Genomic DNA, 13,904 nt, shown 5'->3' with positions numbered 1-13,904 from the left:
TGAATTCAATTCAATTACATTTATAATGTTACATAAGATTTCTATTTCAAATAAATACTGTTCTTTAGAACTTTACGTTGATCAAAGAATCCTGAAAAATTAAATGTATCATATTTTCATGATTTCTGAAGATCATGTGACACTGAAGACTGGAGAAATGAGGCTGAAAATACAGCGGAGCATCACAGAAATAAATTAGAGTTTAATAGATATTCACATGGAAAATAGTTTTTGAAACTGTAAAAAATATTTCACAATTTATTTGTTTTTACTGTATTTTTAATATAATAAAAGCAGTCTTTTTGAGCAAGATAGAGACTAACTCAAGATCTTACCGAACAGAAACGTTTGAACAGTAGAGTAGAACCAAAATGTAACATTGAAATGTTACATTACAACATAAAAAAAGCTAATTTATTATCATTTTTTTTTAATTAATTTCCTTACTCATTTACATTTTAATGCATTTCACGGATGCCTTTTATCCAGAGAGGCTTATAATGCATGCACCGTCTACATCAAACCTATGGCCTTCACGTTGCAAGCATCACTCTCTTCCACATACGCTTCAGGATGCAGAAAACAACATGTTGATTTCTTCATCTCACACTTTGAGGAACACATCAGCGAGAGTCGCACCTTAGGGATGTTGACCCGAGACCAGAAGAGCTCCAGATGTTCCCTCATCCTCTGGGGTTTGTATTTGGAGTAGAGGATGGCCAGCTCGGTGAACATCCCCATGTGAGCGCGCTCCAGCCCCAGCGCCGCCTCCAGCAGCACCATCAGCTCCTCGAAATAACCACGGTCCTGACACACACAGAGAAGACGTCACAAACCCGCACCGAGCTCCTCCACAGACTGAGACTGAGAGGGTTTTCACCTGATAGTAGTTAATGAGCTCCTCCAGTTCATCAGCATGAGTGACAATGTGAAGACCGGAGATCTGCGCTAACCTAAACTCCTCTCCGTCCACGCACGCAAAACACACCTGCAAACACAGCGAGGACACACACATTACAGGACGCTACAAACCAGCTGTGCATGACAAAAGAATAATGTCTAAAGTAGTTCATATGGTGCAATAACATGCATTTACTTATATGTGGGCGGGATGAGCACAATCGAATCGAGTGAGTCAGTGATTCAGTGATTCGTTCATAAACACAGTTCACTTGCTTCATTTCTGAATGAATGAGCCATTTAAATGAATCGGTTATGAAAAAACTGAATGACTTGGTGGTTTTAGATTAACATTTTGCTTCTGGTATTCATTTAGTTTAACTTGATGTACTATATTAACTAAAACTAAAATAAAAATGAATAAAAACCATATAGACATAAAAAAACTTTTTTGAATGAATCATCTGTTTGAATGAATCGTTTGGATGAATGATTCAATGACTCACTCATTAAGACAATAGGGTTTAGTTTCGAAGAGTTTCATTAAAAAATAATTTTGTATTTTCTATTTCAGTATAAAATAAGAAGCATGAATGCCTATTTAAAACCAAATATTCTCAAATAATTAATTATGCAATTCTAATTCATGCTTCTTCTGAACACAATGTTAATGTTATCTTAAAAGTTTATGTGTGGCCTAATAAATTCTATGGTGAATCAATATATCTCTTTTTAGCAATGTCTATTACATGCTTTTCTCATTTTACACAATAATGACATTAGATTATCTTTTGAGGGGTAATTTCTCAGCCCATATTGATGTGCAATTAATTTGCAATTAAATAACAATTAAATAACATTGTTTTCAGTGGTAGCATGAATTAGAATTGCATAATTAATTATATGTGATCAAAAAAAATGTTTTAATGAAACTCTATGAAACTAAACCCGAGTGAGTCATTGAATCATTCATCCAACCGATTCATTTGTAAGTCACTTTGGATAAAAGCATCTGTTAAATGATTGAATGTAAATGTTTAATAATGTCTTCATCTCTCACCTCTTTCCATGTGCGCGTGCAGCTGGCCTTTCGTGCGCTGTCAACGGCCGCCTGAAACTCGCCGAGGTGTACGAGTGTAGACGCCAGACGAGCGAAATTAGACATGTTATTAAACAGCAGCCGGGCGGCTTCAAACATACCCTCTTCATAACATCTCTCGCCAACCTACAGACAGAAACACATTACTGGACACAACACAAGATGACCACGGTGATCTCAAGTGATAGATCTCAAAGCACACGTTCTGCTTTTGTCATCATGTGTGCACAATAATGTTGAGACAATTTATTATTGATTATTTATTATGCATTAGGGAAAATGTTTAAAATATATTCACTATTAAACATAAACATGCTACCATTAATATTACATACATATGCATAATAAATTGTTGCTATCATTATTTGTATTATATATATATATATATATATATATATATATATATATATATATATATATATATATATATATATATATATAAAATATGTATGTTATATTTCTATTATCTTCTCTTGTCTATTACAATTCACACATATATATATACTAAACTATATGCTATATGTAAAATATTTTAAATGTAATTATAATAATACAAGTATATAATTACATATATAAATATATATTATATAATAGTATGTTATATATTTATATATGTATATTTAATAGCAACGTATTATATATTAATAAAAATATATATATTTATTTATTTACAAGGTTATTAAGGCACGTTTATTTATATAGCACATTTCATACACAATGGTAATTCAAAGTGCTTTAGATAAAAGGAAGTAAAATAATCATAAATAAATTATCACAACAATAAAACAAGGAATTAAATAAAGTATTCATTATTCATTTAAAATGGATTTAAAACAGTTAGAAATAGGAAATTATTATACATAAAATACAGTGCAATCAGTTCGGACATCGCACAGTGCTCATTCAATAAATGCACAGCGAAACAGATGGGTTTTGAGTCTGGATGTAAAAATGGCTAATGTTTTAGCACATCTGATCTCTTCTGGAAGTTAATTCAACTGTGGGCGGCATAGTTACTAAAGGCGGACTTCATTTGTTTTGTGTGAACCCTTGGTATTTCAATCATAATGATCTGAGTGGTCGGTTAGGTTTATATTTTATGAGCATATCTGCATTATAATTAGGTCCCAGGCCATTGAGTGATTTATAAACCAGTAAAAGTCATTTAAAATCAATCCTTAATATAACTGGAAGCCAGTGTTAGGACTGGTGTGATATGCTCAGATTTTCTGGTTCTAGTCAGAATCAGAAACTGAAGAATGTTTTGTCACATCCAACTATTAATTTAATCAATGCATTGGCAGAGGGAGTCAATGGGGCTGTAGTCATTTGGAGATAAGGCTAGGTAAATCTGGGTATCATTAGTATAGCTGTGATAAGCAACTTGGTTCTTTCTCATTATTTGACTTAGTGGGAGCATATACAGGCTAAACAAGAGCGGTGCTAGGATCGAGCCTTGTGGGACTCTGCATGTCATGGACGTCCACTTAGACTTATGCTCTCCTAGACTCACATAATAGCCTCTCCCTTCTAAGTATGACCTGAACCATTTGAGTACCATCCCAGAAAGCCCGACCCAGTTTTCCAGTCTCTGTAGAAGTATGTAATGATCAACAGTGTCAAACGCAGCACTGAGATCTAGCAATACCAGCACCGATATTTTGTCAGAGTCACAATTTAAGCGAATATCATTTATTATTGAGTGCTGTCTCTGTGCTGTGATGTGGTCAGAAACCAGATTGAAAATTGCCCAGGTATCCATTTGAGTTTAAGCAGATGTTCAGCTGATTAAAAACTAAATTTTCTATAATTATGCCTAGATATATACATAGATATTGGTCTATAATTGCTCAAAATGGTGTTATCAAGATTGCTCTTTTTCAGGAGGCTCGGGGAAGCTTGTTAACTTTGAAAGTAAATCTCCGTACTTGCTGTATGTGAGCGTTGTTGGGGCCGTTGATAAAGTCCTCCAGCTCAGTCAGACGATTCGTTTTAGCCAGAGCAAAGATGAGCTCCGTCTCCACATACGACTCTCTAGCTTTCTTCCTCGCCATCTGAAGAAACTTCACCAGATCCTCCCAGTTCCCTGTTAAAACAGACACTTGCCTGGGATATTGTTCAATCAATTTACAGCATATTATGGACGTCTTTCAGCCATCTCCACATCAGTTAAAGGATGTTTGAGGACAGATCAAGCTGAGTATCCTAAAAACAAAGGAAATGGTTTTTGATTTCCGACGGAGGATGAGGGAAAAATGCTGTTTTGCCATTGACTATTAAAGCTGCAGTAGGTAACTTTTGTAAAAATATATTTTTTACATATTTATTAAACCTGTCATTATGTCCTGACAGTAGAATATGAGACAGATAATCTGTGAAAAAATCAAGCTCCTCTGGCTCCTCCCAGTGTCCTATTGCCATTTGCAGAAATACACCGCTCCCGGTAAGAAATCAACCAATCAGAGCTGCGGTCCGTAACTTTGTTTGTGTTCAAAATGTAGAAAAATGTATATAATAAGCGGGTACACCATGAATCCATTTTCCAAACCGTGTTTTTGGCTTGTCCTGAATCACTAGGGTGCACCTATAATAAGTGTTTATATTCGGACTATTTTAGATTGCTTCGGAGGTACCGCGGCGGAGTAACCCAGTACCTTTGTGATTCTTCATAGACATAAACAGAGAGAAGTAGTTCCGGCTACAATGTTCTTCCGCAAGACGCAAGCAGTTCTGTTTATTAACCGCTAGAGCGTCAAAAGTTACCGACTGCAGCTTTAATGGTCAGGACATAGAAAATGTTCAGTGTTTTAAGTTTCACAGGACTACCATCTCTGCGCAATAAAAGTGGGATGACAACCTGGAGCATTATTTAAAAAATCCCATCAAAGTGATTTTTTTCTTATGACAGCTCAATAAGTTTGCTGTTCATTTATAGAATGCATCTGGGGCTATTTCTTTCGTAAAAATATAGTATAAATCATTATAATCAGTAATTATGTCCCCACTGGATGCAACAAATGCCTCGTTTGTAATGTTTTGTTTTGGTTTTGTCACATCACACCGGGACACATGTATCACAGTATGGTGAGGGGCGTAACACTTGAGGCATTCAGCCAATCACAACGCACTAGAAAGCTGGCCAATCAGAGCACACCTCGCTTTTCAGACTGATGAGCTTTGTAAAAATCAACGCTTTTCAGAAAGCAGGGCATAGAGTAGAAACAATAATGTACAGTATGTGGAAAGTAATGTGTTTTTTAAACCTTGAACCACATAAAGACTTTTCATTACACCAAATACACAAAATAATGTTCTTTTCAGCAACGTCTTATGACCTCAAAAGGTTATGTTTTAGAAAATGACCGATCATTTCACAAGATAAGACGCTTGTTCCTCCTAAACTGCATTAGGGAAGTTTGAACTCGAGGGCACCATTTCTTTACGGATGACAAGGAGGTGTGTACATGATCTGTGAACATTTGTTCTGGAAGTGAACTGTTTGATCTCAGATCATCTCACCGTTTCTGCTGGCAGCATCCACCACCTCCATGTACGCCGACGGCTCTCCAGATTTGATGTAGGAGTCGATGGCCTCTTTAATCAGACCGGACTGAAGCTGAGCCTGAGCCAGACGACTCCAGACCGAGCCTTCGGCACAGTGCTCCGCGAACTCATACGCCCGGTCCAGATTCCCCATGTGCTCGATCAGAACCTGCATCAGTTTATAATATCCCTCGTTTATCATCCAGACGTCTGTGTGCGGACCATCACGTGATCTTGTGTGTGTGTACCTGTATCGCTGAGGTGTTGACGTCGAACTTCTTGAAGATGGAGAAGGCCTCTTCGTACAGCTCGCTGCTGATGGCGATGTTGGCGATGTCAGGAGCGTCGTAATTGTCCAGCCGGTTGATGTACTCCATCACCCGCGTCCGGTCCGCTTTAATGGCTGTCAGGATCAACAGGTTCTGCAGGTTCCTGATGCAAAACACACGTTTTATCATATCTCATAAATCATGCAATATAATAATCAATCATATCTCAAAACGTCTAATAATTTAGTAGATGTTTTTATCAAAAGCTGCTTACAAATGAGCAAAACAACAAAGCATTTAATCCTAATTCAGCATTATAATTTAATGTGAAGAACTACAATTTAATTATATTTTATTACAAAACACAACACATTTATTCAAAACTACTTACAACTGAGGAATACAATAAAAGAGATTAATCTTAATTTTATAATACAATACAATATATGTTGTAATGTAATATATTTACATTTATGAATTGATAAATGATGCTTTTATGCAAAGGCACTATTCAACAGTGGTAAATATTAATTACATTGCAATTTAATATGTTTACTTCTTAATGTGTTTACATTTTCATTTAGCATGGGCTTTTATTCAATGCTTCTTAAAAATGAGGAATAAAACAAAACAATCAATCTTAATTCAATAGAAGGTACTGCAATACTTTATTATAATAATATAATATCATATCATATCATATCATATCATATAATATAATATAATATAATATAATATAATATAATATAATATAATATAATATAATATAATATAATATAATATAATATAATATAATATAATATATAAAATAATAATATAATATGATATGATGATATAATATGATATAATAATATAATATAATATAATAAATAATAATATAATATAATATAATATAATAAATAAGAATATAATATAATATAATATAATATAATATAATAAATAAGAATTTAATATAATATAATATAATATAACATAATATAATAAATAAGAATATAATATAATATAATATAATATAATATAATATACTTTTGATGCTCCACACAGCCACTATAATTTTAAAATAATCCTTAATTTACACAATTTGTGTGATTTTTCCAATGCATTTAATCCATTATATATTTAATTTGGATCATTGCATAAATTGTCACCGGGTAATATCTGGTCTCTGGTATAATATGAGTCTCTCAGACAGACCTGTGTTCACAGAATATGGAGTTCTCCAGAACGATCTTCTCCAGAAGTTCGATGAGTTCATTGGGCAGATCGGCCGTCATAAACGCCTTCACCGTCACAGACACTTCCTCTGGATCCTGCGTCTCCGGCAGAGCCGTCTGAACCACCTGTGCACACAATCCTCATGGTTAATAACCTCAGTGATCACACAACACAGATGTTTCAGGTGTGACTCGTGCCTGATCTATCAGCGGCCGTCTGTACGGGTTCGTCTCCTGCAGAACTTGAGCCCAAAGATCAGGATCTTTCCGTCGCACCAGATACCGCGACTCGCTTTTAAACAGAGAGTTTTCATTGCACACCTACAGAAGGACAGAAAACAGTGTTTCTCGAGCAGCAAATCAGTATAACAGCATGATTTCTGAAGATCATGTGACACTGGAGACTGGAGAGTAATGATGCTGGAAATACAGCAGCGCATCCCAAAAATAAATTACATCTTAACACGTATTCAAATAGAAAGTGGTTATTTTAAATTGTAAAAATATTTCATTATTTTACTAATTTTACTGGATTTTTAATCCAATGACTGCAGCCGTGGAGACCTGTATGAGCTCCAGGTCACACTGTCCTCTCTCGTAGGCCACAAAGGCGAGATGCGGGTCTCTCTTCTCGCAGTATCGGCCCACGGTCGCGCTGTCGTAGTGAAGGTTTTCTCGGAGGAAGCGCTCGGGATTGTTGTTACTGTCTATGTAGATCTTTGCCAGTGCATTGTGGGTAGCAGGTTCTTCACAGCCCTCCTGAACACGAGACTCCAGCCAAGACAAGAGCAGCTTCAGTCTGGAGAAGACGAGACACTGATGGATCTGACTGTACAACTATATAAAATAATCGATCTCAACAAATAATTTTCATATATGGCGTTTTTGATGATATTTCATATGCATTTCCTCTATATATATATATATTAAAGTTATTTTTAATTTATATATAGTGGATTATTTTTTTTTATTTGTATATACATTTTTATATAGTAAATACATTTTATTATTTATATTTTCTTTATGGTCGATTTGTTTATATTCATGAATACATCATTAACACAATATTAACACCTTATATATATATAGTAAAAAGTTTGAGTTTATATAGTAGTTTTAAAAATGTTTCATATGAGAAGAAAAATAAACAAAAAATAATCAAGGGTGTTATTAATTTCTGAGCTTCGATTGAGTATTCATGATTCATTGAGTATTTACAGTATATTAAATGTTATATTATTTTACATATTTTTTTCTTGGGCAATCTTCCATTTACTAATATGTTGAAATACTATGATAACAAACTGGGAAATAAAAAAAAACACTCGAATCATCAAACTAGTTTTTGCCATATTATTAAATATGTCTCTGGAGCACAAAAGCAGTCTTGAGTCTCTGGGGGAAACTTGTAGCAATAGCCAAAAATACACTGTGTGGGTCAAATTATCGATTTTTCCTTTATGCCAAAAATCATTCGCATATTAGGTAAAGATCATGTTGCATGAAGATATTCAGTAAATTTTCTACAGTAAAAAAACTGTATATAAAAACTGAATTTTTTATTAGTAATATGCATTGCTAAGAACTCATCTGGACAAATTTAAAGATGATTTTCTCAATATTTGAATTTTTTTGCTCCCTCAGATTCCAGATTTTCAAATATTGTCCGATCACTACAAACCATACATCAATAGAAAAACGTATTTATTCAGCCTTCAGATGATGTATAAATCTAAATTTTGGGAAACTGATCCTTATGACTGGTTTTGTGGCCCGCATATTATATTATATTAGAAATACATCATAAATATCCAATGCATCTAATGATTTTCCACTGTTTTTTTCATGTGAACTGGTGTGTTTTGATCTTGAGAGGAGAGAAGCAGTGGGTGAGGAGAAAGAACCGGACGGGATCAGTTCTACCGGTTTCGTTTCTCCACTTCCTCCACCAGCTGGTCAGTGCTGAAATCTCCTCGTACGGCGAGGATCAGACTCTTGATGGTGTCCTCGGAGCAGTCCACATCCAGCAGACCTCCGACAACCACCGGCAGCCGGCTGGGATTGACCTGCAGCAGAGCGAACACACACACATGAGCTCTCCAGATCACATCAACTGTGTGTGTGTGTGACTCTCGCTGTACCTTCTGGACGTAGATCTCGATGTACTTCTGCAGGGTGTTACGGTACAAGTAGAGCACGAGATCGTGGACGAAATCGAAGCGGTCGCACACGATGATGAGAGGAAGCTGGTCGGTGAGTTTGGCTTCCTGTGTAAAGACACACACACACACACAGATCAAGTCCATCTGATGAGCTTAACTCGCATCACAAATAAAGCTTTATTCTATTGTCAAAAAGCATTAGAATGCATTTATATAATCAAAGCAGTAAAGTGTGAGACAATTCATAAAAACTTATTCATTATTATAAAAATTATAATTTTTTTTGAATGTTAATGGTTTTCAGTTCAATTCATATTATTCAATAAAAAAAATTATAATTTCACGTAAAAATGTAAATTTAAGATAATGTTAAACTTTTATTTTATTGTACATTATTCGATTCAATTAAATTAGTTTAAATAAATTGTTAATAATTCTACAAAAAAATCTATTAAGCTGCAATGAATGTTTGTTTTATTGTCATTACTCCAATTTAATTAGTTCAATTAAAATAAATGAAGGAATTAAATTTAAACTAATGTTGAATGTTTATTTTATTGTTATTAATTCCGTTTTAATTAATTCAGTTAATTAAAATAAACTGTTACTTGATAATTAATTGTAATTAATTCATTTAAATTTAAAATTAATAAATGCAAATATAAGCTAAAGTTAAAGGTTTATTTTATTGTTATTGATTGTATTTAAATGGATTAAAAAGAAACTAAATTATTACATAAAAAATTAAAATGTAAGCTTTGTAATGTATTATGTATTTAATTCAACTTATTTAATTAATTAAAATAAAAGGTTAATTAAATGTAAACATGTCATAGTTATGAAATGTTAAATAAAAAAAGATTTTTTTTTAATTTAAATGTAAAAATTTGAATTAAAACATTTAACAAATTGTAATTAAAAAATTTGAATTGAAAAACGTATTAATTTTAGCGTAAACATTAAAAAAAAGCATTTACAATCTTTAATTTAAATGTAAAAATTTGAATTAAAAAATGCAAAAAAATTCTAAAATTCTAAAATGTAGTAAAAATGTGAATTAAAAAAGTAATAATTGGAGTTAAAAATTACTTCTTAAATTAAAAATCTAAAAATCTGAATTAAATAAGCATTTAATTAATTATCAAGTAACAATATTAATTATCAAGTAACTAAATTAATTTACTAATTTTAATAAAAACAATTACAAATATAGTATATTATATATGTTATGGTTATAGTTTATATTTAATTATTATTAATTTAATGAAACAAATGAAAAGAAATTTGGTTTTTTTAAAAATGCAAATGCGATCTAATGTTTTTTTTAATCGTGTTATTATTTGTATTTCAATAACTCATCTGTATTAATGCTACTGTTAATATTGTGTGTTTGACTATTGCACCAATAAAACATATATGAAGACAGAAGCATTGAACTGGATTCACTGACAGACCTTTGTGAACTGAATGCATCACTGAGCTTGGTTTCTGTCTCGAGTACCTTGAGGAAGTTCTTGACGCGCTCGGCGTTGTAGCAGCTGCTCTCTCGACAGATGCGCTCCACCTCTTTGATCTGACCCGTTTTACACGCCGCCTGAATGTACTTGAAGTGCACATCAGGATCCTGACTGAAGTTCACGATCGAGCCCAGAAAATAAAACAGACCTGAGCGAGAAACAGAAATGAGGAATCATTCACCACACCAGCCTCACAAACACACAAGCGCCAGAGAACGTCTCACCCTCGTAGCTCTTGAACGACTCGAAAAGCTCCACCAGCGTCTGCGTTCCCAGCTGCTCGTGGTACTTGGTGGCGATCTGAACGCTCAGCTGCAGGTTCTGACGCAGGTTTGCTGCCAACATGGCCCTCAGACACTCGACGGAGTCACCCACAGACAGAGAGCCGAAGAAATTCACCAGCCACTGAGAAGAAAAACAACATGAAATGTTCAATGCTGCTCTGAAAGACAATATCTTTATTCACACTTGTAAAAATTAGAATTTTAAAATGTAAAAATTAGAATTTAAATACTTAAATGTAAAAAAGTAACAATTAGAATAAAAAAATGTAAAAAAAGATATACTTAAAAAAAAGTACCAACTTTAGCTAAAAATTAAAACTTAAAATTTTTAATAAAAGTAAAAATGTGAATTTAAATGTAATAATATAAATGTTAAAATGTAAAAATATGAATTTTAAAATGTAAAATTGTTAATTAAAAAAGTAAAAATTTTAAAATGTTAAAATTTGAATTTAAATGTAAAAAAGTAACAATTTGAATTTAAAAATGTAAAAAAAAATTAAAAAGTACAAACTTTAGTTAAAAATGTAAAGGTACAATTTTAAATAAAAAAAAGAAAAATTAGAATTTAAAAGTAAAAAATATGCATTTTAAAATGTAAAATTTTTAATTACAAATTGACAAATTTGAATTGAAACATTTCAATTGAAACATTTTAACATTTACTTTTTTATTTAAACATACACATTTTCATATTTTCTTTTTATTAATTAAAAAAATTACAAAATGTAATTTAAAATCTGTAATTAAAAAATGTAAAAATGTGAATTAAAAAATGTAAAAAAATTAATAAAATAAATAATTGATATTTACACATCAGAGGAAACTCGGCAATAAAAACACTGCAAGTTTCAAAACACAAAACAAACTCATCATTTTAATATGCATTATTGTTTTCTACACTTCTGAGAAGCCAGGATCTAAAATCGGGAGAATCATGACATTACAATTTCCCCTCAACATGCATCATCAGACCATTTTTTATTTACAAACCTCGAGAAACAAACATAAAAATCTGAAACTGCATTTCATGTTTTAATATATAATATATAAGTGTAATATATAAAGGCTCATGTACAGATGTTCTTTGTCCCACAGTGTTTTACTGCTGTTTATGCATTAGCGAATCAAACCAGTTAATTAACAATCAACTTCTCTATATTACGATCAAAGTTTGTTCTATTTATAATAGTATTAATACACTTTATTTAGTTTTTTAACTAATAAACAAAAACTTCAAGTGCTATACCATTATATTTTAAAATTCAAGAGCATTAAATAAAAATAAAAATGTTGTTAAAGTAGTAAAGATCTAGAAAAAAAAAAAAAATATATATATATATATATATATATATATTTTCTTTTACTTTGTTACTTTTCTTTTGCAACTTCTCTAAATATAATGCTATAATCACCACTGTTCATGATTTGTTCATCTTGGCGACTGTTACAGTAAAAATGGAGCAAACGTTTTCAAAAGAGTTCCACATGTAACGCTCATTTAATATGCAAAGATATTAGCCAATCACAGCAGTGGGGCGTCTCCATTGATGCATCACAGTAGACACGCCCCTTCAGATGAATCGAACAAATAAAAGGTGAAATTCAGGGTAGAAAACAATCGAAACGATGACTGGAAACATTATAAAATCACACAAAAATGCACTTCCGGAGTCATTTAGCCCTCACACACACACACAAACCTCAGGGTTGAGCAGGTGTGTGTGTACGACAGTCCGTTTGATGTCGTAGGGGTCGCTGTAATGCTCCAGAGCTCTCTGCAGTAAACCGGCTTTCTCACACAGCTGAGCGATGTGAGCGCGCTCGTAGTGAGTGAACATCTGATTCCCCAGGATCGCGTCTGCCACCTGCAAACACACGCACATAACAAACACAACAGGCAAAAGTCTGGTAGTGATAGGCTTTTGGTTTCCGAAGATCAAAGGTTCAAAATCTAAATTATGATCTGATGTGCATTAAAAGTGTTTTTGGACGATCTCTCTCATTTACTTAGTATAATAGAGCACATCTAAGCCAAATAAGCTAAAAATAAGCTAAACTTCATCAATAAAATGCAAAAAAAAAAAAACTAAACAAACTAAACATTCATGTGTACATTTAAATTCTGACCAAAATTAATTTTAATGGTTTGCATTAATTGAAATAGCATTAAAATGAAAATATAAATATTAGATGGAAAAACTCACTTAAAATTTTAAAAAGTAAATAAAAATTAAGAAATGTTGTTAATATAAAGCTAAACATAAAAAAAGAATGATAAAAATGACAAAAGCAGATCACAAAAACTTTAAAAGTATTTTTAAATAAACAAATAATAAACATTTAAATACTATAACAGAATATAAATAATACTACAATAAAAATAATGAAGTGGTCAAAATTGTTAAATAAACTAAATCCAAACTGAAAAAAAAAAAAAAAAAAAAAAAAACACTGGTTCTCAGATGGTCTGGTTTCAAATGTTTCTCGGATATTATTATAATATTGTGGTTGTACTCCTATTGGCTTTTCATCTTGTATAATCTTGAGCTTCGGTGTGTTTGATTGGTTCACCTGAGGGGCGTGAATGAGGTTCATCTCCAGGAGGCGTGTCTGCAGAGGCCCCTCCTCCGGCCTGTTGTTCTTCAGAGCGTCCAATAGGAATGAAGTACACTGCTGCACTAGATTCCCCTCCATAAAAACATCCACCACCTTCAAACACACACACACACACACACACACACACACACACACACACAGGGTCAGTGAAGAGCACAGTCACAGTGTGGAGCAGTGCTAATCTTACAGATCCTGTTATAATTTTTAGTTTTATATTTTCTGTTTTTACATTTTTAGTTAAAGTTTTAGCTACTTCATTTTTAGTTATTTACACTTCATTTTATATTTAGATTTTTT

General features: G+C 32.7%; 1 protein-coding gene across 6 annotated transcripts in view; it reads right to left on the bottom strand.

The window, feature by feature from the left end:
• The window catches only part of cltcl1 (clathrin, heavy chain-like 1), a 31,691-nt gene that overhangs the window by 8,592 nt on the left and 9,195 nt on the right, over positions 1 to 13,904 (bottom strand). For all 6 annotated transcript variants that reach the window (XM_026276894.1, XM_026276891.1, XM_026276895.1 and 3 more), the window contains 15 exons: positions 13,563 to 13,700; positions 12,692 to 12,856; positions 10,929 to 11,109; positions 10,689 to 10,852; positions 9,167 to 9,292; positions 8,949 to 9,091; positions 7,590 to 7,824; positions 7,224 to 7,346; positions 7,006 to 7,151; positions 5,791 to 5,974; positions 5,519 to 5,711; positions 3,928 to 4,085; positions 1,961 to 2,125; positions 881 to 988; positions 640 to 807 (listed from right to left, as the gene is read on the bottom strand). In XM_026276894.1, coding sequence (XP_026132679.1) covers positions 640 to 807; positions 881 to 988; positions 1,961 to 2,125; positions 3,928 to 4,085; positions 5,519 to 5,711; positions 5,791 to 5,974; positions 7,006 to 7,151; positions 7,224 to 7,346; positions 7,590 to 7,824; positions 8,949 to 9,091; positions 9,167 to 9,292; positions 10,689 to 10,852; positions 10,929 to 11,109; positions 12,692 to 12,856; positions 13,563 to 13,700 — 2,397 coding nt within the window. The remainder of the gene's footprint in view (positions 1 to 639; positions 808 to 880; positions 989 to 1,960; positions 2,126 to 3,927; positions 4,086 to 5,518; positions 5,712 to 5,790; positions 5,975 to 7,005; positions 7,152 to 7,223; positions 7,347 to 7,589; positions 7,825 to 8,948; positions 9,092 to 9,166; positions 9,293 to 10,688; positions 10,853 to 10,928; positions 11,110 to 12,691; positions 12,857 to 13,562; positions 13,701 to 13,904) is intronic.

This window comes from Carassius auratus, chromosome 12 (assembly GCF_003368295.1).
Source record: "Carassius auratus strain Wakin chromosome 12, ASM336829v1, whole genome shotgun sequence".
In the NCBI taxonomy this organism is placed as follows: Eukaryota; Metazoa; Chordata; class Actinopteri; order Cypriniformes; family Cyprinidae; genus Carassius; species Carassius auratus.
The sequence above is the reverse complement of the archived record's forward strand: the minus strand, read 5'-3'. Positions and strand labels throughout refer to the sequence as shown.